We start from the raw sequence: 25,197 nt of genomic DNA, 5'->3' as shown, positions 1-25,197 counted from the left end.
TATTATTTGTTTAGTTCTCACTTGTACTATGACTGTTAAGTGTCAATTTCAACCATGTTATGTATGTCCCAGCACTTAGTTTTGTCTTAAAGTCTCTCTCAAACATAGTATTAGAATAGACGTAAATCTACGGAGGTCAAATTTTTTTTAAATGAAGTAAAATAATATAAAAGGTATCTATCAATGTTTCATTACGAAACTAAGATATCTAACAATGTGACTATACAAAACTTCTAAAGACCGTTTGTGCTCTAAAATATCTACAAATTAATTTCATATTCTAAAATACACGTTATACCCATCATGCGCCAAAAACTATATCAAACTACTCGAACCAGTCTCAGTGATTGAGACATGGGAAAACATACTTCAACAAAGGATGAAGCATGGCAACCAAAAGAAAAAAAAAACTTACGTATGCTCCAAGTAAAAGCTCGTCTCTACACACTCTCGTCCTGCAAAGGGTGAGAACATAGTTTTCACCAACGGTATGCAACAAATCCTGAGATTAGCAAATGTTTATCAACCTAGCCATTTAAAATAATAACACAATAATGCCTTGGTAAAAAAATTTGCTCAAAAGAAAACAAAATTCAGAATGTTACCGAATATCCTCGTATTTGAGGGACTCCCACACAAAAAAAGTTCCAAAAGAAGGGGGATTGATGCCTCGTGATTTCCAATCTAAGAGGGAAAAAAAACCTGACGAGGATGGAGCACCAGAATTCAAGAGTGAAAGATTTCAAGAAGTGTCATGACGTACATATATATGCACGAGTATTTTATGCACAAATGCTAGAAGGGATAAGAGTGGCCATGCATATGCTCCAATCAACCTTTTCAAAATTGAATTTTTGTCCTAAATATGGGCCCAATCAATCTTTATTAATATGCCATACATGCACTCATTTAAATATCCTGGTGATAATGGTATGTCATGATCACTAAAAAGTAAGATAAATTTTGCCATGGGATTTGATTAAGTAATTAGGGAGCATAGCATATTGAAAAAATTAATTCAACAATCTAATTAATCCCCTTACTCTGAAATATCTTATTCCCATCAAAAAAATTATATCCTATCCAATCTCTCATTTTCATATATATATATATATATATATATTAGACAAGATATTATATTTTTATTTACAATTTGTTTTCTCACAAATTTTTTTGGCAATTAATTAACCTCATTTCTTTTCCTCTTATTTTTCTTAATCTAATCTAATAATATCAAACAAAAGCATAGATCATCTCATGTGTGCGCCAAAATCAAACAGACTCCAACAGGTAAACATTAATTCAAACAAAGGAAAAAGGCAAACACATAGTAAATAGCGGAACAAGCTAATGATTGAAATTTATCCCGAACTTAAGCTAAAATGGGGTGGGTCAGTATTATACTCTAGCATGAACTTCACTTCTTCTATTGAAATAGTAGCAATAAGCTCTAATATTTATACGAGTTAATTTCTATAAATTTGATACTTTGATAAAGCACGTATACTATGTTCTAATAGGATCAATAATACATTTTGTATTATGGTAAGTGGTTTAGATTTAATGTTTGAGAATCTATGGATAGTTGAAAACACAAAAAAAATATAAAATAAAAGAACAGCTGATTCTATGACTTAAAATGATGATAGTGAAAGATCAAATAGTATTGTTTAATTTTATAGACCCTACAGATTTGGGATAATATGTTACCTTCTCCCATCATTGTTTTTCAATAAAAAGATAAATTATTCTTATTACGCCCCCACTGAAATACAATCCTAGACTCGATGTATATATATATACATGGTTTATTTGCATTGAAAGCTTACCAATAAGACCAAGCTCACAACATCAGTTTATTTCCAGCTTTGAGCTTTGTCATTAGTTTTCTCGACTCCTGTTCCTGTTCCTAGTTTTTAAGAAAATTTCAATTTCAGCAAATATTACAAACTAAGGTAAATAGCAAAATCCAATAGTTCACTGCATTAAAAAAGAATTCAAGAAAATTCAATACCCGATACAACTTCTTCCAAAGAAAGTCGGATCTTTCTTGTAATAAGATCCACTCCATTGCCATATCATATTCATATGTATTAGGCTGAGAACAATGTGAAGTAGATACAGCATCTCTCTGGTCCACGCCACAAACACGTATCAAAAAATTAAAATATCTTGAACAGTTAATCTTCGTAAGTCCTTGAATCTAAATTTCTCTCACTAAAAAAATGTTTTACTAGAATGAGCCAAAGAAATTTTTAGCATCCAAGAATGTACAATCACATTTCATAATGAAAAAAATATTTCATTTGGCACACAATAAGATCTATTTTAAATATAATTAAGGAGGTGGGGATGGATCCAAGCAAGATTCTGGCCATGTTGGCTAGTACCAACATCTTTGAAGGCAGGCCTTGTGGGTTTCTTGGGAGTCAGGCTACTAGGGAAAGTTTATGTTGGAATACTAATACAAGGCGATAGCATGCATTAAATGATCAACTATGAAACTCCATTGACACACTTTACGCCAAAAATTACCCAAAAGGAGGAGAGGTCAGCGATATCATAGAAATTTCCAGCATCAATAGAAATTTTAAGAAAAATCAGAGATATCATAGATATTTGTCTAAATATATAAAAATTCCTGATAATTTTTTAAGAAATAAAAAACATACTCAATAATACATTTTTATAAATATAAGAAAATATCAATACCAAAACAATCTCTTAGGATATCTAAGCTATCTGTGTAAAATATAAAAATTATTAATAATTTTTTTAAAATACCAAATAATATGCCTATTATCAACAATTTTTTAAATAAAAATACAAAATGAATATTGAGAAATATAGGTCATATATCGGTGATACCTATTTTTCTTGGACAACTTTTACTATATCGGTTTTGTAACGATATTTCTCAACATTTAGTGGATACTCTGCCAGAAAAAATTTCTCACCCTCCCTTTTTCCGATATTTCTCGAACATATCGACTGATATTGTCAATTTTTTCATTAGCACAACAGTAAGTATTGTTGATTGGTGAGAGCTTTTCCATTGGATGTAAAGTGAGGACAAAAATAGCCTTTTGGCTGAGATGAGAATAGAAGGGTGGGGTATGCATGCATGCCTTTTGTGCAAAATTTTGGTAAAGCTTCTGTAGCTTTTGGGAGAGAACAAAGCTCGTGAAACCCTTGGTTATCAATACGATATCCACAATGTCCTATTTCCATCTGTGTTCATGTTAATCTGTACTAATTTGAGCAGGTAATACCTATCAAAGTGGTATCAGGGCCATCAATCCACGATGCCTAAGAAGGTTGATGCCAAGACTGAATCCTTGGAGGAGAACATCGGGGTGATGCAGACCCAAGTTCCGTCGTGAGCAAACGAAGGTTCAGGCCGACTTCCAGCAGTTTCCTAAGAAAATGGAGATGATGAAATCAGATGTTCAAAGGCTCCCTGTTGTTGAAAAGAATGTCGAGTTGTTGGTGAGTCAATTGGCTCAACTTCATGAGGATACAAGACACTCCACCAACGCGAGTGATGAACAGACTCGTCGTACCGTTGATGGCAATGCCTCACCCATTGACCTGGCATGGGCTTCTTCCCCACTAGCACCATCTTTGTTTGCCCGAGACTATCATCCACCTATGTTGGAATTTCCATTATTTTGGGGGAAAATCCTGATGGTTGGAGTTTTAGGGTAGAGCATTATATTTAGTTAATCCAATTACCTAATACTCACAAATTAGAGGCAGCGATAATTGGGTTGGAGGGTGATGTGTTGACTTGGTTTCAGTTAAGGAGGTGTTCATCCAATCCAATCTAACATTTTTACCCCTAACCAATCCAATCCAAAATTGGATGTTGGAAATCATCATCCAATTTGGCCTCAAAATCCAATCCAATCCATTAAATCGTTTATTTTATCTTTGAACCTAAATTTTATTATTAAAGAAAGAGTAAATACTCATTTGATATCCTATGTTTATAATAATAATTATTGGGTACCCTCTATTTGAAATTCATACTAGTTTGGTACCCTCTCCCAAAATCTAGTCAACCAAAATTTCAAATATGAGCATTTTGCTCCTCTTTTTAATGATTTATTTGGTTTTTTCTTATTTTGTTATCTTAAAATGATTTAATAATATTTTTTAAATTAATAAAACAAAAAAAATGTTTTATAAATTAATCAATAAAAAAGTAATTAAAAACATATTTTCAAATATAAAATAATATAAATTAATTTTAAAATAAAAATATTTAATAAAACTATTGTAATTAATTAAATAAACATAAACATTTTTAATTCCAAATAAAAGTTTAAAAAAACTAAAACCAATATTTTGAAATTAATTAAAGTAAACCAAAAACCTATAATATTTTAAAGTTGTAATTAAACTATTTTTTTTAATTCAGTTTAAATTTTCGCTTTCAAGATTAGGGTATTGATTTTAATTTGAGTTTAAGTTTAGGGGTTAGATTTAATTATTTATTTTTGTTTACATTTAATTGATTAATTTATAAAACATTTTTTTTATTTTTTTTTATTAATTCAAAAATTATTTTTAAATTATTTTAAAATAACAAAAATAAATAAAAATCAAATAAATCATTAAAATGAGAGGCAATATGGTCATATTTAAAATTTGGTTAACCAGATTTCCACAAAGTATCAAACTAATACGAATTGCAAACATAAGGTACTACATAATCATTATTTTAAACATAAGATACCAAATGAGTATTTGTCCTCAGAGAAATTAACAAATAAAAAAAAACATAAAATAAATCATGCAAAAAACTAAACACTATTTAATAATAATACTAAATTTAGTTCTTACAATTATCACATTAAGACGTCGAACTAAGAAGTTTGCAACACAATCATTTAAAATTTAAAACTAATATGTCAATCCCAATAACTAAAGCTCTTAGATAATAACTATATATATATATATGAACACAACATCTCCAAATCCGAAAACAACAACAATCCAATCAAATATATTTATATATAATATAACCATATAAAAAATATATACAAATTGTCATTGGATTGGATCGGTTCCTGATTGGATTTTCAGTCTCATCTGCCAACCGATCCAATGCACTTAACATTTCACTCTCCAAATCCAATCCAATTGTAATTGGATTAGTTTGGATCGGTTCGAGGTAATTGGATTGGTTTTGATCCTGAGCACCCCTAGTTTCAATGAGCATAGTCGGTGTTCGATCACCTCTTGGGCAAACATTAAAAAGTTGGTTGCAGGCTGATTTCGTGGGACTCTGGTGGGAACCTTATTGGAGGAATTTCTTTTTCCCACATACTAACACTATAAAGGAGTATTACTTGCAATTTGAGGCCATCTCAAGGGCTATTCACATCTTGCATTCAATGGGCTTCGCCCAACTCATGGAGATTGCCCAACTCTTGAGGAAGGTAATCAACTCTTACATTCACATCTTGCATTCAATGGGCTTCACATCTTACATTTGAGGAAGGTAATCAACTCTTGGGCCTCCGTCGTGCGCTAGGTCATTCAAGCCCAAAATCATTTCTCAACCCACTCGTTAGCGTTACACACCACAAGGGACCCCAACTTGTGCAAAAGTGCTAGAATTGCGTTCGTTATAGGTCGAATTGGTTCATTCCTCATCTCCATTGCCCATAACTGCAGTTGTTCAGTTTGTGTTGAATTGTTTTGATGTAGCATTCTACATGACTTTGGGCTGCCTCCATCTTGAGCTAGCAACAACACTACCTATCTTCGTGATGGTGCTTGGCCTATTAGCATATAACCATATTGATACACACAAATACAAAAAGATGAGATTGATAAACTAGTTGCTAAGATGCTACATGTGGGCATCATTCGACTCGGCAGAAGTTCATTTTCGAGCCATGTTTTGCTTGTTAAGTATGACATTAGGCGGTTGTGTGGATAATCGGGCATTGAACAAAGAGACCATTGCAAACAAGTTTCCCATTCGAGTTATCGATGAACTCCACGGGGTCACGCGATTTTCTAAACTCGACCTCAAATCTGATAACCATCAAATATGTGTTGCTACCAATGATATAGCCAAGCCAACCTTCCACACCCACGAGGGCCATTATGAGTTTCTTGGTGATGCCCTTCGGCCTCATTAATGCCTAGGCCACTTTTCAAGCCCTAAGGAATGAATTTTTCTGCGACTTCTTACTCAAATTTGTCTTGGTGTTCTATCACCACATTCTCATATAAAGCTTCTCCTTGGAGAAGAAGCACACCCTTCATCTCAACTTAGTCCTCAACCATTTGCAACATCACTTGTACTAATCACAAGTGTTTAGTACAAGTGATGTTGTACTAATCACAAGTGTTTTTTGCCCAAACTCATTTGGAATATTTGGGGCATATTATATCAACAGGCAGTTTTGTAGTAAATCCTGCAGAGGTGGGTGCTATGCTCTCTTCGCCAGTTCCCAAAAAAATTCAAGAATTATGTGGTTTTTGGTAATGAACTAACTACTAGAGGAAGTTCGTGGTGGGCTACAGGCATATTGCTAGACCCTCACAAACCAACACTGGAAAGACTCCTTTGGCTAGTCCATCGAAGCACGAGCAGCATTCCAGCAACTTGAATTAGCCATGAATCCAGTTTCGATTTTAGCGCTGCCTAAATACTGAGCCTATAATTTTGGAAGTGGATGCTTAAAGGTCAGGCTTAGAAGCTATTTTTGATGCAAAGCCAACGACCTGTTATATTCTACGATCAATGCTATCTCCACGGGCTTGCACAAAGTCGATTTATGATGGGGAGTAAATGGCTAGTGCTAGCCATTAAAAAATGGCATCCCTACAAGCTCGCTCACAAATTTCTAGTGGGAACTGATCAAAAGAGCTTCAGATACTTGCTAGAGCAAAAGATGGTTGCCCCTAAACATCATCGATGGCTCACCAAGTTGGACTACAACTTTGATATTCAATATCAACCTGGACTAGAGAATAAAGTATCTTATGCCCTTTCGCGAATGCACCAGGAGCCTTCTCTAGGGGCTCTATCTATACTATATACTCGCACATCATCCACATCCTCGCCTTACAAAATCAGATTACCCAAGATTCACATTTGGCACTCATTAGTTATTAAATCCAAGCACCTGAACACTTGGGTTTTTCTTTATTCCAAGGTTGTTTGAAGTATAAAGGCAGGGCTAGTCATTCCTTCTAAATCGCTCTTATATTCCACTACTTCACGAGTATCATGGCAGCAACAATGGGGGTCATTCGAGGGTTTACAGAACATATCAACAGGTCACAAGTGATCTCTATTAGGAAGGAATGCAGCAAGACGTGCAGCAATTTGTTACATAATGCTCTATTTGTCTGCAATACAAGTATTTAGCTCAATCTTCAGCAAGGTTACTCCAGCCCTAACCTATTTCCGATCATGTTTGGGACAACATCTTTACGGACGTCATTGAGGGGTTGCCTCTTCCCCATGGGGTTGACACCGCCTTGGTGGTGGTTGATTGCCTTAGAAGATATGGCCATTTCATTCCTCTCCACCACCCTTTTTCAGCCAATGTTGAAACATAGTACCACTTCTCACCCCCAATAGTATAGGCAAATGAAAGTCATCAACCACTTCCTTCAAACTTCTTTGTTTTGCGAGATCTAAATCTCAACAATGGAGTCGTTGGCTACTGCGGTTTGAATATTGGTATAATACCTCCTTCCACGCGTTAACAGGTATGACTCCTTTCTTGGTTGTACATCATAGGGATCCCCCACCACTAGTTCATTGAGTTCAACTATACTAATGTTTCAGCAGTTGGCTGCCTGTGATAGCATTTTGGAGTTGCTCAAACTAATTCTCCAAAGTGCGCAACAAAAGAAGGCGCAAGCAAATCGCAAGCGTCAACATGTAGAGCATTTCGTGGGAGACTTGGTATACATTAAACTTTGTCCGTATCGCTAGTGTTCTTTGACCAAACGTCGCAACAAAAAGCTTGCTACTCGATGGTGGCTCAAATCGGTTCAACAACTTACAAGCCATCACTTCCTCCAAGTTCAATAATTCATCCTATGTTCCACATCAGTTTTTGTGGTTGATCAGTGGTTGGAGGACAAAGATGCATTCCTTGACCTCAATACATGCAACTAGATTAAACAGAGACTAATGCAAACAAACAAAGAAGGAATGAAGAATTTAAGGTTGGAGACTTGGTTTTTGTGAAGCTTCGACCATATAGATAAAAATCTCTAGAAGCCAAGAAAAATGAGAAGTTGGCCACACTATAGCCCCTTTGAAGTGGTTGCACAGATTGCTCAGGTTGCTAGTTAATTGGCTTTACCACAACTTCAATAGTGCATCAAATTTTTCACGTCTTAGCTAAGACAAGCTAAGGGTGTCACATTTTTCTTCCTTACCTCCCCAATTGTCTCGGGAGTTGGTGGGTGAATTGGAAGTGTTGATCCAGTGGGAGGACCTGCTTGAGTTCGAGGCTTAGGTGAGCAAATTTTGATGCTCTCCATCAACAACTTTTTAATTTTCACCTTAAGGACAAGGTCAACATCTGAGGGATAGTGATAGATCCCTAATGCAATTCACAAACACTGAGGGGTAAAATAATAAATTGATAGAATGAGAGGGATTAGGGCATGTTGGTCTTTGTGGATGATGTTGTGGGTGAGCTTTGTTGAGTTGGTTGCATTTTTCTAGTTAGGGGTATATGTTACAAGGAAGGGGAATTGAGGGGATGATTTGTATTACTTAGTGATGAGCTGATGCTCTTGGGAGAGTTTGCAGGTCTCTCAAATACTTGGGTTTTCTATCAACAATAATCCCCAAGTTTGATTCCCTTCCTTCCTATAACATTTTTTCTGCTATTGAATAATCAGACGGCGATCATCTAAGGAATTGAGATCTTAGAGATCTTACTAATGTTTATTGTGATATTGGGATCTGATCAACTATCAACTTAGGAATTGTCCCTATGTGCTAAAACGTATTAACTTGGTCTTGGCAATATGCAATAAAATGCAACTATAACAACTGTAGAATTTGAGATTAGTCTTATGGTCCAGGGATGAATAAGTCAACTAATATGGGTAAAGATTCTATAATGAGTCTTGAAGATTACTACTCTTAAACATTGCTTGTATTAAGGTTCATTAAAGAAAAATATACATGACATATAATGGAATGTTCTTTATTTCATCCCGTGGAATGTAGGTATGTTGGTAAATGTCTTCAAACCAATTTATACAGAGTGCTAGAATAGGTTCTTTACCAAATTCTTTTCTTTGTCATGCGATAATTTACTCAACCCACAAATTTTGATAGTACGAACGCACATTTGTAAGTATTTGTGTACAAGAGAATGAGATCAACAATCCTACCTGCTCCCGCGGCATTTGGTATCGAAGTTTATCGATAACAAGATGGCCATGGAATGTTGGCTTTCTCTCTAGGAAGCAAGGAGTTCCTAACCTACCTACAAGAGGCCTGCAACGTGTTCAGTAAAAATGGTGTTACTCAAGCACCCAAAATACTATAAACAAGTTTTAAAACACAAATGGTTAATGATAGAATTTAATGAAGTGACAATAAGAAACTCTACATCACATCTTGTGAGAGAGAAGGAAAGATTCATTCACAAGTTCTCCAAAATGAAAGGCTTCAAAGCTTTTTTTCTTCAAGCGTTTACTTTGAGAAATGTGGACAAAAGAACATGAGAGAAAGAAGTACTCTTTTACGATATAAAAAAAAAGGGGGAAGAGAAAATTAAGGACTTCCATACCAAGCCTAAAAAATACTTTTTCTACATTAACATATGAAAAAGAGGGACCCAAATTGATAGCCGAGATTCCAAGACTTTTGTCCTCATAACATGCATAGACATGTTTAAGCAGCTCATAAACCAAAATTAGCAAAGGAACAGGGAGAGGATACACTTTTTTGTTTGATGTCCCATTCATCACCCGAAACCCCCTCGAAATGAACTCTCCTACACGTTTTCTTCATCAATTATGTCAGCATTTCGAGTTCATCAGAAAAGGATTTACAATTCAAGAGTATGGCGAATTCAAGGCTCAACCTTGTAGATATAATAACCATTGGAGTTTGACAAACATCAATACTTAATGTAAATGAATTCAAGCATGTCCCAAATTATGAAATGATTTTGTGACAAAGTTTAATTGCCTTAAAAAATTAAATATTTTAAATTTTACAAAATTGAATAATATTGCTTACTTGACCATTTATGTTTTATATTGTTTATTAACTTGGACGAACATCCTGCTCCCCTCCACACACTTTTTCCAAAAAAAATTTACATCCAAAATGATTAAGGTTCTTTATTTCTTGTCAAACTTTCTTATATAAAGAAAGCACAACCTATAAAACTAAGATGGCCTTCCACCATAGAACAAGCAAAGAAAAAAGAAAGGCACATGTAGTAATTTGTCAAGTTGAGATAAATATTTCTAACAAATTATAACCATATAATAAAAACGTAGGGACAAGGCTTTGAATATTACTAAACCAAATTATTGATAATAGAAATTATTTGCAAGCATACCTCCCATTTGATAATAACAAACAACCCTCATCTAATCTCTTAACCACCTTCTCTGCTATGTCCTTTTTCTTGAAAATAACAAAAGCTTCACCTACAACAAGACAAGCATGAATATATAAACACAAAAACAAGGAAAATGTTTCAGCCGAGTAGTAGTGTGAAACAAAATTGTCATGCAATATGTCTCAAAGCTTAATTCTTATAAAAATAGTTTAATAGTGTGAAAAAAAAATTGACTAGCACATCCCAAAGCACTACCACGTGAGTTTTCCAAACCTCGCAAATGAGAAGAGGAAAATCGTCATTTATAAAGGTATGAAGTCAATCTTTTCATACCAGAATAAGGACTAGAAAACATTCTTTGTTGGATCATCTTTGCTGCGCAACTTTCCTTGAAACCATGCCACACAATATCCTAAAATTTATTAATACAAAATTACAAACATGAGAAAATATGTCAATTATCAAATGAAAACTCAACACATATATAGCAAAGTCAAGCTAATAGGAGTAACAATCAGTCTAGGAAACAGAACAACATATTGGGAGAGAATTTAGAACGTCTAATATGCAAAAATACTTTTATGGCAATCATGGCCATAGAAGGTGTGATGGGATCAGCCATAACCCCACCACTTATGATGCAGAAAAACTCCAAAACCCCACTGGTTATGAACAAATTAGGAGCAAATATCAATTTTTGAACCAAACAAAAAGCACTTGTGATAACACTTTTGGTAGATGGAGGGTCGGTTAGAATCACAGAAAGAAAGAGGTTGATGGGATATGAGATATCAGGAACAATGGACATGGCAGTTTAGCCTTTTAAAGCATTAGACTCTGCAAAATAGAAAAGATCGTGAGATTCAGGAAACAGTTTAGAAATAAAACCACATGTATGGATTGAGGTCTTCTAGAACGAGAGAGACAACTTTTTTGAAGACTTTTCTTAGCAAGAGTGTAGTGAGAAGTAAATCATTCCAGCAAAAGAAAACGCACTAGGATGGAGGAATCTTGAATACTGTCTTGAAAATGCAGGGTGGACAGTTTGTCCCTTCAAGTGGCTGAACTCGGGTGAATGGGAATTGTTCTTGGGCTAGTGTGGTGCATATCCAAGATACAAGGGCTAAGGACAATTTCCATGCTGAAAAAAGGCCGAGGGATAGAATTCCAGGAGTTAAAAACGCAAAGAATAAGCACAAGCAAAGTTTTGAATGGTTATAAACAGATCATTATGGGTTAGAGGGAAATACTAAGGCAAGTCTCTTGTTCGATGATAGAGCAATTCTATGGTGCAAAAGCATTGAGGGGAGCCAAACGATAGAAAGTAAGAGCGAGATAAGAATACCAACAGTCACAATAGTCAACTTCTATCCTTGGAATTTCCGAACCAATTTTTCAAGGATAAGAAGACAAAGTGTTGCAATGGATGGATACGAGTGGAAAGGCTACCATTGGACGTGTGGAATATTCACGTGTTCAAAGTAAATGGGTCTTTGCGTGGAGGTCTTGTAGGCGTGGACAAAGATACAATGGAGATGAAGTTTCAGAACTATTATACATTTTTTAGAACTTGGTATTGCCATACAACAAAGATGTAATAAAGTTGAAGCTTTTTAGATTAAATGATAGACGATATAGATGTTTTGGAGTCTATGATAATCATTGGTTCAAAGGATTCAGGGAGGAAGATGAAGATTCACAAGAGGAAGAAGATGACAAGGGGGCAAGGGCATGCACGGGGCAGTCGGAAGCAAAAGCAAGAGAGAATATCAATGACTCTATACAGTCTGACGGTGTGTGTGACGTGCTAGAGAAGATTGATGGTGTCAACCTCTCTACATATTTACTTTATGCTATCCCATCACGTGGACCTATCTCAATCAAAGTACAGTATGAGAACTTTGCCGTCAAGGGAGTGGGTGAAAAGCTGGCCTCCTCAATGATACCAACAAGGGTCTTTCATCACCCAACAGAAGAATAGATAATTGGGGTTGTTGGGTCAGACACATCCTGGTTAGAGAGTTTCTAGGTGTCATACTTCCTGAACTGTATATGTATGCCGCCACAAATCAGCTTTTCAATCTCTTTTGTCAAGGCTCAAGACTTCATATGGAGCAATCGATAGTTGGGCTTGAGTAAAGGGTTTGCACAAGGGCCAAAACAATTAGGAGTGTTTAAAACATGTCATTGATGGGCCTTGGCTTTAAAAGGATAGAAGAGTTGGAGTATAATCTTTGGGTTGTTTGGAGTGGGCTTTAAAGAGAATGGGCAATGGACGTTAGGGCAGAATTTGGAGTGGACCCTAATGCTTTAAATGAGGAATTTTGGTCCCAAAAGAAAACACAAGCAAAACATGCAAGTTGCGATGTAAGTCTTGATAAAAAAAGACCACTAACGATAGAATTTCATAACAATTTACCTTGGAAGGATGGGATAGAGACATGTCGTACAAACGCAGGGCTAAAAAAGAAAGGAAGAATGAAGGAAGACGGTAATCCAAAAGGAGAAGGGAGGTTTTTTGAAAGCTACTGTAGTAAAATGATGAACGAATTTTCCAGCAAAAAAAAAATTAGGAAAAAGAAATGTAGTCTAAACTATAACTTGAATAAGGAGGATTAAATGGAGGATGGCTCAACCCAAAGTGTCTTCAAAATATCTCAAGGACAAAAACAAAAGGAAATTCGAAGTTGGACAAAATCACAAGGAAATTCGAATTCCAAGTAAACTTTGACGCCACAAAAGTGTTATGGGAAGATGTCCATAAAGTAGCAACATTGCTAGGATTAAGATTAGTCCATTTGGAGCAAAGTAGCCCAGAAGGGGCAGGAGGTGATGTGGGGGAAAAGAATGGTCAGTAATGAAAATACTCTATTGGATTATAAGGGAAAGTAGCTTGAGCCATAAAAGAAACCATTTGCAAGATAAATCCAAATATTGTGGTGTTACAAAAGACTAAGAGAGAAAGGGTGGACAGGAGTTTGTAGGGAGTGTGTGGAGACCTAGGGTTTTAAGAACTGAATCGTGTTACCATCAATAGGGAGAGCAGGAGGATTGATTATCTAGGATGGTAGAAAAAATCAATATTAGTGAGTCTTTGGTGGGGGCATCAGCTAATTGGCTTTTGTTAAAAAAGAAAAATGGTCAAAATAGGTGGTTCTCAGGGGACTAGTCGTTGTAGTTATGGAGGGAGAAACTTGGGACTTAAAACCATATGTGGAGATAGATGGTACATGGGAGGTGATTTTAACATGTCAAGAAAAGTTTGTGAGAAACGTAATAGCCTTACTAATACGAGAAGCATGAAGATTTTTAACAACTTTCTGGATGAGTTAAGGCTAAGAGACCCCCCCATCATTAATGGGCAAATGTGGTCCAACTTGAAGAAAGAGTCCATCTATTGTCGTTTGGAAAGATTCTTGTTTACTAATGATTGGGCAGAAGTATTTCTCTTATCAAGACAGATGGTGGAAGCAAGACCAGACTCAGTCTCAAATCATTGCCCAATTTTCCTACTTGTCCTCCAAATTGGGGACCACTACCTTTTAGATTCAACAACGCATGGTTAAAGGAGAAAGAATTTTGGGGAAAATTCGCTTGATGGTGGCAGGAAGCCAATGGCTTTGGGAAAGAAGGTATTAGATTTATGAACAAACTGCAAAGTGCCAAAAGCATTATAAAATAGTAGATAAAAACTCGTTTGGTATCATCTGTTTTATCAAAATACATATTCGGTACCATATATTTCCAATAATAATCTTTTGATACCTTTTAAAATAAAATAAAAAAAGATTGAGGCCTTTCTCTTGGAGTGCCTCCTCTCAAAAATATTAAGAGTCCTCACTTTTGGCGGAGGAATATTGTGGTAACAAAACAAGCACAAACAACAAGCCACCCACAACAGAACTCCCCTCACCCTAACACTAAAACCAAAAATTACCCCAATCCCTACAAAGATCCAAAAAAGAAACCCCTCAAAACACTTGGATCTAAACACCCAAGTTGCAACCCAAAATTTGATCTTATCCCAAATAGACTCAAACTGAACTAGAGACACCTTCGAAAATTCTACTATTTCTTTCGAGCCATAAGGCCCAAAAAGCCGCAAGCAAAGTACTCTGCCACAATCGAGACACGCTCTTGCCTCCCTCTAAGCGACCAAGAAACAATTGAGAACGAGGGCATACACCAAAAGAAGTCAAACTCAACCAACACCCTACCCCAAACCTCCATAGCAAAATGACACTCCAAGAATAAGTGTCTGGTTGACTTTCCTGAGTGCAGCAAACACACCAATTATGGGATAAACAATGATAAGGTCTCCTTGTTTGCAAGTTATCATGAACATTTAAACTATTATTGAAAACCAGCCAACCAACCAAACACTTTAACTTTTGAGGGAGAAACACTCTTCCACAAATTCGTTGCCCACCTCTCTTACGAACCCAGATGAGCATAACTTAACCTCCAAAAAGTTGACCTGCAAGAGAACATCTCACTAGTGTCAGGAATCCATGCCCTTCTGTCCTCTAAGATTGCCAGCAGAGTAACATTCTCAACAACTAAAACAGCCAAGACAAACTAGAGACCTCCATATCAAACAAATTCCTTCTAAAATGCAAATCCCACCCTAGGCCTCCCAAACCTCCCTTGCCCTAGAAACCACCAAATCCTTAATCAAACAGTTATAGGCCTTGGAAAGCAAAAAAAGGTCAGGAAATTGATACTTAAAGGAGTATCATTTATCCAACCATCCTCCCAAAAACGAACCTGATCCCCCCCCCCCCCAACCTCGAACCTGACCAGCTGGCTATAATCCTCATGCAGAGACGAAATATCTTTCCAAGGGCCACAAACAGACAGCCTCCCTCCTCCACCAGTATCCCAAAGACCTTTATCCCCCCATATCTACTCTTCACCACCCTATGCCACAAAGCCTTGCTTTCCAAAGGAAACCGCCACAACCGTTTCTATTTCATGAGAAACGCCTTGTTCCTCAAATCCAAATTACCAATGCCAAGGCCCCCATGACTACGCGATTTACAAACTTCCCTCCAGGAGACAAGGTGGTCAGAACCAAAGTGATCTGCGCCTTCCCAAAGAAAATCTTCAACTTCTCCAAAACCCCCCACAACGCCCTTAGGAATACAAAAAAGCGACTTTTAATACACTGAAATAGAAGATAAAATCGATTGAATAAAGGTAAAAACCTACCACACCTGCACAGGAAAGCACACTTTCACCCATCTAGGCGTTGGCACATCTCAAAATAACGGGCTCCCAAAAACCTTTGGAACAAGGGGAAGAACCCAACAGTAACCTCAAATACTTCATAGGCCACTGGCCTGCCTCACACCCGATTGCCTTAGCTCGAAGGTCCATTGTCTCCTCATCCAGGTTAATCCCTAACAACTGACATTTCTACAAATTAATAAATACCCAGAGACAACACTTAAAGCCTTCAAAATATCAAGAAGAACTGACAAACACTCCTTATCATTAACAAAGAATATTGTATCATCAGTGAATTGAAGATCGCTAACCTCCACTTTATCCTTGCCCACTGTGAAACCTCTAAAAGCTTAAGCACTCTTAGCCTTATCCACCATTCTGCCTAAGACATTCACAACCAAAGTAAACAAGAATGGTGAAAGGGGATTCCTTGGCGAAGGCCTCTGGATCTGAAAAATTTCCCCCTTGTCTCCCATTTAAAAACACAAAGAATGATGTAGAAGACAAACACCCCAAACATCCATCTCCTCCAAACTTCACCAAATTCTTTCTTACCCAGAGTCCAAAAAGTCTCAATTCACACAATAGTAAGCTTTCGCAAAATCAATTTTGAACACCCACCCCGTGTTTCCTTTAGTCCAATACTCCTCCGCTGCCTCATTAGCCACCAACACTGTGTCCAAAATCTGCCTACCCTCCACAAATGCTCCTTGAGTCTCTGCAATCGTGTCAAAAAGAACTCCTCGAAGTCTACAAGCCAACACCTTCGAGATGATTTTGTACAGACTAGTAACCAAAAACTAATAATAGGCCTACAGTCCCGAACCCGACAACTATCCAACTTTTTAGGAATAAGGCAAATATAGGTCTCATTGGCCTTCCTATGAATAACTCCATCTTTAAATAAACAATCAAAGACAGCCAAAAGATCACTTTTGACAGTATCCCAATTCTCTTGATAAAATATCGTAGAAAACCCATCCAGACCTGAAGCCTTAGACCCATCACAACCAAACCCTGACCTCCTAATTTCCTCCTCAGTGAAACGCTTCTCAATGAGAGAAGCCAAAAAAGGAATAGGCTCCCAAGAAATGCCATCCACTCCTTTCCACTTCCTATAGACTGAAGAATACAACGAAGAGTAAAAGCCTATTTTTTCAAGAATAGTTCTGTACTCTTGCTCAATTCTTGATATAAAGTACCTTGCTTATCGGGCACTAAGAATATTATGATAAAGCATGGAATAAGAATCCCCTTCTTTGGCCCATTGACATATCAACTTGAGCCAAGCACCTCTTTCCTCTTCAAAAACTATATGTTGCCACACTTTCTTGATCTTCCTCCGTTCCAAATGAAATTGATCATTCCAAATGGCCCACTTCCTCTATTCTGTCCAACTCGAACATCCACTTTCCAAGGAACGTTTGAGCAATGTTCTTGACCCAAAAACCTCCCAACTCCACCCTTTGATTTTATCTCTAACCGAGGACAACTTGTTCATGAAGCCATACCCCAACCAACCCACCAACTTACATGAATTCCACCACTTCTGGACTGGAGCCCCACAAGGGAGGGTTAGAGTCTAACACAATGGGGCTATGATCTAACACAATACAAACCACCACCTCCGGAAAAACAAAGGGATAAAAATCTGTCCATAAGTGAATAGAAATCTATCAAGCCTACAACACAAATAGGCCTCTATCTGAAATTCAACCACGTAAATAGACCATTATGGAGTTTGGGATCTATCATACTCAATTCTTTGATCAACGCATCAAATTTCTTCATGCTTCTACTATTAAGTTTCTCATCTCCTCTCCTAACCACATTAAAATCTCCTCCAACACACCAATGATTGTCGCATATGACGCTCAAACCAGATAACTCATCCCAAAATCTATCACGCTTTCCATATGCCACAAGACCATATACTCCAAAAAACCACCAAGGATCCTTACCTTTAGCCTCAATACGGACAGAAATCAAAAAATTCCCCACCAATGAAACCGTAACAGTGACACTCTGAGTATCCCATGCCACTAATGTACCTCCTGATCTCCCTGAAACCTGCTAATAAATCCAAGCTTAAAATCTAGACTACCAAATACTCCCCACAAAACTCCTATCTACTTTAACCTTTTTTACCTCTTGAAGAACAATGAAGTCTGGATTCACCTTACAAATGGTTTCTTTATTCGCCTTCCGCTTCACTTTGTTACCACTACCCCTCACATTCCAGAATAAAATCTTCATGAGCACTTACGACACCCCTCACCTTTCTTTTTTCTTTTCTCATAATTGACATTAAACTTCAATTTCCTTAGTTCACGGTGGCTCTTCTTAGACAAGAGGATCCTACATTAACCAACAATGTGATGCCCAAAGAGTGATCAACCAACAATGTGATACCCAAAGAGTCCATGACCTTAAGAAGCCTGGACGAGTCATCTGGCTTGCCTAACTCTTTATTAATATCTTCCTTCCCTATTCCGGGCACATCACGAGCCTCAGTCCCTTCCACCTCATTATCTTCATCCCACAACCTTCTAGCATGCATCACAATATCTTCCACTTCCTCCCTATCGGCTTCGGAATCAATGTCCACATCCTCATCTTCAGAACTACAAGGTTCAAATTGACCATCTACCAGTGGAAAGATAAAATCATCCTCCTCCAATTCTTGCTCAATAAAATTCAAACCCTCTCCATGTTCCTCCAATAGAAACGAACTTCCTGCATAAGGAATTTTTGGTTTTTGATAATACACTTTTAGACTTGTAGCTATCTCCTTTGGGTTTGACTCCTCTCCCGAATTTTGGAGTAAAACGCAGCGTTTTCTAGGAGGAATAACACTCAAATCATTCAAGAAATAAACTTTACCTTAGCAAAATCCCTCAGTCTTTGGGGCAAACGGCCTAATGGGAATTCTAATTTGGGCCCTTATATACTCGGTTATTCTCATTCCACCAAAGGCCCAACTCCACTCTCAAGTAAATTGGATTGAAGAGAGCCCTAAAATAGTAAAAGTCCACTTTAAATGAACATAGCCCATTCTCCAACTTCAAGGCCCAGCCCAATCTACTCTCAAAAAGATCAATCTAATATTTCAACTTAGGGCACGTTGATTTTGATATTGACAAGCTAGCTAGCCCGAATGGTTTCACAATGGCAGTGTTTCAAGAAAATTGGAAGTGATGAAAAGGAACTTGGTGAGAGTGATACGTGAATATGCCTTTCTTTCATTTATGTAGAGATTGGCAATGTTTTATGTAAAAGTTTCTTTTCTCAAGCTCTTAACTATGTTTCTAGGATTTTTATATTCTGCTTTATGTTTAGTTTGTTAGACATAGATAGTAAACTTTTTGTACTCTCATTCCTCTTGTATTATTTTTAATTTTATTAATACAAGTCACAATGATTTTTATTTTTTAAACTAGGCCCACCTAACCCTACAATATTTGGGAACTAGAAAACTATAGCATTTGTTACAATAGTATCCCCTTACAAGGGGCTCTAACCTAAGATCATATGGGAACAAACCACATTTGAGCCAACCCTCTTGGATAAACACGATAATTCAATGGTAAACATAAAAGAACGACCAATCATAGGAATGATCTGATGCAAAATACAATTTATTAAATAGGATTTACATTATTGCAATTAGTAGATATGTATTCTGCATCACAATCTATAGAGCAATCTATAGAAGACAGGAGCACCAAAAACCCAGTGCTAACATTACCTTAACTTCTTCTTTAGTATAAGAAGGATCCAAATTCTGAAGTAAAACAAGTGTTCCTTGTTCATATGCAGTCCGCAATTGATCATCCCAAGGCTGACAATAAATACAGGATAAGAACATCATAACTATCAATTAAATTATTTTCCACTTAGTGACATCTTTTCAATTATTGGTTCAGCATAGGGGTGAGCATAATTTTTTACAACCTGACCAAATTTAACTCAAAAGACCCAAAAAAAAAAGAATAGCAACCCGAACAGTGAATTTCCTAGCTGGGTTGTATATCAATTCCAACCTGCCCAAAAAACACAGCCCGACCGACCCACCAACCAACATTATTTTATATCTTTTTTTCATTTTATTTTAATTACATATAAATATAATATAACAAGTAACATAATTTGAACAATCTTTCATACATATGCAGACACAATGTTTCATTTGTTTTTTAGTTTAAAATTTATTAAAAAAAAATACAATTATTAAAAAAAATAAAAAAGGAAGACTACTGCCAGCAGGTCCTGCCCAACCCACCAGTCAGTTTGGACACAATTTCAAAATTTAAACGAGTTGCGGATTGCAAAAGTACAACCCAAATTTTGGTTGGGCAGGTTGGACAACCAGCCCAAACCAACTGACACCCCTCAACATAAAAGTTCATGAATATTATTATAATCCTTGTAACAAAATTGTTTAGGTGTAATCAAAGTAGATGGATCTTGAGCTCTTGGTTGTTAATGGTATAATCTCAGAACTCAGATTCAATGTCTACACATGAATAAGAGGTAAGAGAAAGGAATAATTTAGGGGGGGGAACTTACAAGTCCCTTAAACCATTTTCTTCTATCCTGTCAAAATAAAAATAAATGTCAAACAAACAGTAAATTAAAATTGAATAACAAGAAACAGCCATCCACCCAGTACAAATGTTAAATCCAAGCAAATACATAAGTATATATGTTTTATTAATGAAAGTTGGAAGCAAAAGCCAAAGACTTTCAAATTGCTTTTTTTATCAAGGTGTCATTTAGGGTATTGATAGGTAACAAAATAAATATTAAACAATAAGCTGAATCTATATTCCAACCTCCTCTGCCAAACCCCCCAAAAAATAATAAGTAAATTGATAATTGCAAATAAAAGAAAACTATAAGATTTCAAGTTAAAACTTACAGCATCTGGTCTAGGAGCAACTTCCAAGTCTTGCCCATCAGATTTACAATCATCATTATGAGATTGGTCAGCAGGTGCTTTCAACAATTTTCCATTAGAAAGAACCACAGTTTCATTATAACGTTTCAGTTTCTTGGAAAATCTTTTCTCTGTCCCTGAAGAATCCTTAAAATGTTTTAATTTATATTTACCACCATCAGGAGAAACAGCTGGTGCTGCAGCCTCCTTACAACTGGTATCAAAATTAGATCTTGGTGGATTCATTCTTTTTTTGCTTCTGTCTACATAATCAGAGTTAAGCTTTGCCTTCTTAGAAGGTCTATTATCCAATTCAATAGAAGCACTTTTAACTTTTTCTTCACTCTCAACTAAGGGCAAGCGATGTGATACATTTTCTTTGATCTCATTAGCATTTGCCAGGTCACCTGATGTAATGAATAAACCAGAAGCAGTCTTTTCTGTGGGATAAGAATTCTGTTTAATTGAAGAGGCATCCAATTCAGCAGCAGGAATTGGTGATTCAACAACACGATAACCATTTGTTTTTACAGCTGCACATTTTGGAAATAAGTTCCTCTCAGTTGTATTAACTGTAGCATCATTTTGTCCAGCATTTTGACTAACCTCTTTCCTTTCTGAATCAAATTTCTGAGTACCAGCATCTCTCTTATTATCCATTTTATTAAGTAACAATTTAACTGCAACACAGAGAGAAAAAATTAGACCGAGGAAACATCAAACTACAAATGATCAAAAGACAGGATTCAAGTTCAAGGTCAAGTGATTAGTATACATAGTACAGACCATCAGTTCCAGCAATTTCGTCATCTATCTTATCCATGACCTTATAGGTACCAACGTCAAATGTCCTGCGAAATATGTAGTCTGCCATTTGAAGCTTTTCATCTGTTGGTTGAGGATTTCTGCTGTCTTTTGAAATGCAAACCACATTGCATTTTCCAGCAATTGCTTCCTGGTTCAAGGTACAAAATTTTTATTCATAGGAGTTGTAATGTATGAACATCTGATTCAATAGATACTAAAAGGTTGTTCCATTTTTTACCATTTTTTACATACATAAAATGCGTACATATAAACATTATTAAACAAATACCAAAACAAAACACTTGAATGCCATAGTTTATTTCGATATACTATCAAATAAGGATACTGAGCTTCAAGGTGAATAAGATTTGATAATGACTAGCATCGATGGAGCTCCTACCTATAATGTGTGTCTACATCTAATGCTTTCTATTGTGTATAGTGTCATCAGAACTACCAATACATTTTAGTGTCTTTAATTTTGTATACAGCTGTTAAACTAAACTACAGAAAAATTAAAAAGCTTCCTAACTCGTAATATTTCAATTTTTAAGAACAAAACAAGTAAAATGATGCAAATAATAAAAGTATCACGTACAACCACAACTAAAACAAAAGTTTCAAACCAACTAAACATGTGGATATACGCATAAACCTGCAAATCACAGAGATTGTTCATAAAAAATTACAAAGACAAATGCTAAGATTGCTTGAAAAATTAACAATGACAAATGCTCTTTCAATACAAGCAATCACTTAAAAAGTCAAATACAGATTTTGAAAGTAAAAGCATGTCATATATCTAAGGATTTTAAAAAGTTGATCCTTCGCAGAAAAACTACAAGCAAGACAACAACAAATACTTTTAAGTCCGTTTATGATGTATAAAGAACAAGAACAATAATAAGCGTACAACTAAATCATTTATAAATTTGAATAAGGAAAAAAAGCTGCAAGATTAAAGTGCTCCCATGGGGTGGATGTGGGGTAATGCGATTGTGTGGGTACAGTAATCTAGAAGTTCAATTACCAAAGGATTGATGTTGCACAGGCCCAGACCTTCACCAGATGCCAAGAATAATTCATTTTCAGAAGCTTCTTCCACCCCAAAAAAGCTAGAAATCTCACGAGGGCGAAAAAACCATAAAACTTTCACTTTCTTTTTTTTATCACCACCTTCCCATATCTTAATGAGCTTACCAATATAAGGCTCGGGTTCACCGTCCTTAAAAAGATAAACAGAATCATAAAGACAGTACTCCACACCATCATATTTAAAAGAGCCATAAAACTGAACATCTTTCTTCTTCCCACCCCTTCCTTTCATTTGTCCCCATTTGAATTCAAGACCTTGCAACGTGTCCGCTTCCACCATGCTATTACAACAACAACAACAATAGTACACTTTCCAATTACTAGAAGAGAAATAACACAACCTGAAAAGGGATATATAATAGTGTAAGTACATATATACTTTCAGTGTATATATCCCACTTGTAGCAACAACTAAACAATTCCATTTGAAATTTCACAAGTTAAATAAAGATTTTCCATCGAAACAGACGGAACCCGGGAAAAACCCTAAAACTCAAAATGGAAAAGAAATGCATGTGAATAGGCGCTATTGGAAGATAAACCCTTGGCGGGAAACTTACAGAAAGGCCTGCGTGCTGCCTACCTTTCTGTCTTTTATTTTCTTCGGCTTCTTCGATTTCGTGGACTTTCTCCTCCTCTTCTAGTTTCTCTACTCAGAAACCCTAACGAGAATACCCCGCTCGCTCTCGGTTCCTCTTCTCCTCGGCTTTACACTGAACGTCATCCGAGAGAAATATTTATAATTTTCGCGATTCGGTCCTTCCTAGTTTTTTTTTTTTTTTTTGTCGGTGCTTCATAGTATTAATTTTGAAAATTAAATTCCGTACTTAATCTATATGTTTACTTTACTAAAGTGTACTCAAAATCGATGGAAAAACGAATATGAATAAAATATAAAAGAATTGAAATTATTTTTTTGTATTATATTATTTACATCATTAAGAAATTTAATTCAATAATAATTTTATCAAACTTAAAAATTGAAAACTCCAATAAAAATTTGATTGGCACACTTGTTTTAGAAAATAAAAAAAAACATTTTTAAAAACTGAGTTAAAATCCTTCAACAAAAAATAAAACAACAAATTATTGTTTTCTTTCTATTCTATGAATTTTAAATTTAAAAAACACACAACTATTCAAAATCTCAAAAATTTATAATTTATTTTTGAAAATAAATGATTTGAAAAATAAATAAATGATCTCAACTATTGTTTCCTTCAGATCTCAAATGATTTGAAAATAACTTTCTAAAATTATATTTTTGAATTAACTACCAATCAGCCCCTAAATTGATGAAATTAAGTTTATTTAATATAACACCATTTTTAATACAAGATGTAAATTTTGTGTCATATTTAGTACAAAAAAAATAAGTTAATGTTATATTTGTCTATATGTTATCCCTAAAATTTTATTTTAATGACATGACAATCAAAGGTGACAGGTGGCAACTCGTGGCTACCTAATTTAGCATTAATGGTTAGCATGTAGGTTAATTAGTGAAAAAGATGGTTCTGCCTGTTCAGGAAATGGTCTACCTGACCGGATAAGAATTTTGTCTGGTCAGGAGGAAGTCTCGTTCGACCAGACAAGCGGTTTCACCTGACTAGTCACCTCAGAAAGGGGTTTCACCCGACCAACTACATCAGAAAGAAGATTTAGCCGACTAGCTATGTCAGATTGAGGAATGTAGCCGACCGGATGTGTTAGAATATTAGGAGTTAACTGCCCAGTGACTTCTTTATAGAATCTCAGTAACAACTTCAACCCAAATCGCTTGTAACTATCGTGCAAATCTCTCAAATATTCCGAAGTAATAGCCATATTGTTATATTTTAAATACATTTTCTAGTCAAAGTTGGTTAAAACAACCAAGGACTCCAGCAAAACGGGAGAATTTACATGTACGATCCATGAGCCTATAAATAAATAGCTCATGGCATCATTTGAAGGATCTTATTTTTTGGAGACTTTTAGACTCTCTAATTGTGAGACTTTGAGATTGTGATTTGGGATATTCTTAGGGCATTTTCAGAGAGAGCTTAGAGAGAGAAACATTGTATTTTTCCAACTTATACTTAAGAGACTCAATTGGCTCAGGTTCATCTGATCTTAAGTGTAGGTGCATATATAACAACTCCAAATGGATTAGGCTATTACCAACAAATTGGGGTTGAACCACTATAAAATTGGTCATGTCATTTTTATTTTCTATTCAAGGCTAGACTTCATTATCGTTTTTGCGTCTACTCGCCGTTGGCCAAAATTGTGGTCAACATTTTTTGTGCTTTCATTGAGAGTCTGAATAGAAGAAATACACTACTATCCTACCAATATGGCGCCTAGAAAGCCCGGTACGTCAACGGCAAAAGAATTTGTTAGACCAGAAGGTCCTGCACCTGAGAACCCTAACACTCAGCCCAGGGTCTTTCTCGAGGAGACAACTCTGGAGGTCGAACAACTCTAGGAAGCCATGAGGGCTTTCCAGGAAGAGATGAAGCAATTCAATGATCGGCAAGAGTCTTTCGCTGAGGAAATGGG

At 36.1% G+C, this 25,197-nt stretch overlaps 1 protein-coding gene across 5 annotated transcripts; it reads right to left on the bottom strand.

Moving 5' to 3' along the window:
* Positions 1-162: 162 nt before the first annotated feature.
* Positions 163-23,425, bottom strand: LOC133803280 (protein ANTI-SILENCING 1). Of its 5 annotated transcripts, XM_062241258.1 has the most exons (14): positions 23,237-23,424; positions 22,589-22,994; positions 21,538-21,706; positions 21,358-21,431; positions 20,734-21,207; positions 20,382-20,408; positions 19,561-19,653; positions 10,917-10,995; positions 10,581-10,671; positions 9,397-9,502; positions 2,015-2,131; positions 1,830-1,909; positions 606-702; positions 163-455 (listed from the first exon to the last, which is right to left on the bottom strand). In XM_062241258.1, the coding sequence occupies exons 2-12, from the start codon at positions 22,931-22,933 to the stop codon at positions 1,844-1,846; spliced, it is 1,641 nt and encodes a 546-aa protein (XP_062097242.1). In that variant the 5' UTR covers positions 22,934-22,994; positions 23,237-23,424; the 3' UTR covers positions 163-455; positions 606-702; positions 1,830-1,843. The 5 variants fall into 5 exon arrangements, with proteins under 5 accessions (XP_062097242.1, XP_062097240.1, XP_062097239.1 ...); XM_062241256.1 differs by having other exon boundaries at positions 163-502; positions 606-701; positions 1,828-1,909; positions 20,734-21,431; positions 23,237-23,425; XM_062241255.1 differs by having other exon boundaries at positions 606-701; positions 1,828-1,909; positions 20,734-21,431; positions 23,237-23,425.
* Positions 23,426-25,197: the final 1,772 nt, after the last annotated feature.

Source organism: Humulus lupulus, chromosome X (assembly GCF_963169125.1).
Source record: "Humulus lupulus chromosome X, drHumLupu1.1, whole genome shotgun sequence".
NCBI classification, from domain to species: Eukaryota; Viridiplantae; Streptophyta; class Magnoliopsida; order Rosales; family Cannabaceae; genus Humulus; species Humulus lupulus.
The sequence above is the reverse complement of the archived record's forward strand: the minus strand, read 5'-3'. Positions and strand labels throughout refer to the sequence as shown.

What these genes read in the sequence shown, in the direction of transcription:
- LOC133803280 (XM_062241256.1), bottom strand. Translation starts at nt 22,933, where the DNA reads ATGGTGGAAGCGGACACGTTGCAAGGTCTTGAATTCAAATGGGGACAA. An exon ending in TGTGCAACATCAATCCTTTG is followed by an intron (nt 21,707 to 22,588) that starts GTAATTGAACTT and finishes ACCTTGAACCAG; the next exon opens with GAAGCAATTGCTGGAAAATG. An exon ending in TTGTTATTATCAAATGGGAG is followed by an intron (nt 9,503 to 10,580) that starts GTATGCTTGCAA and finishes AACACGTTGCAG; the next exon opens with GCCTCTTGTAGGTAGGTTAG.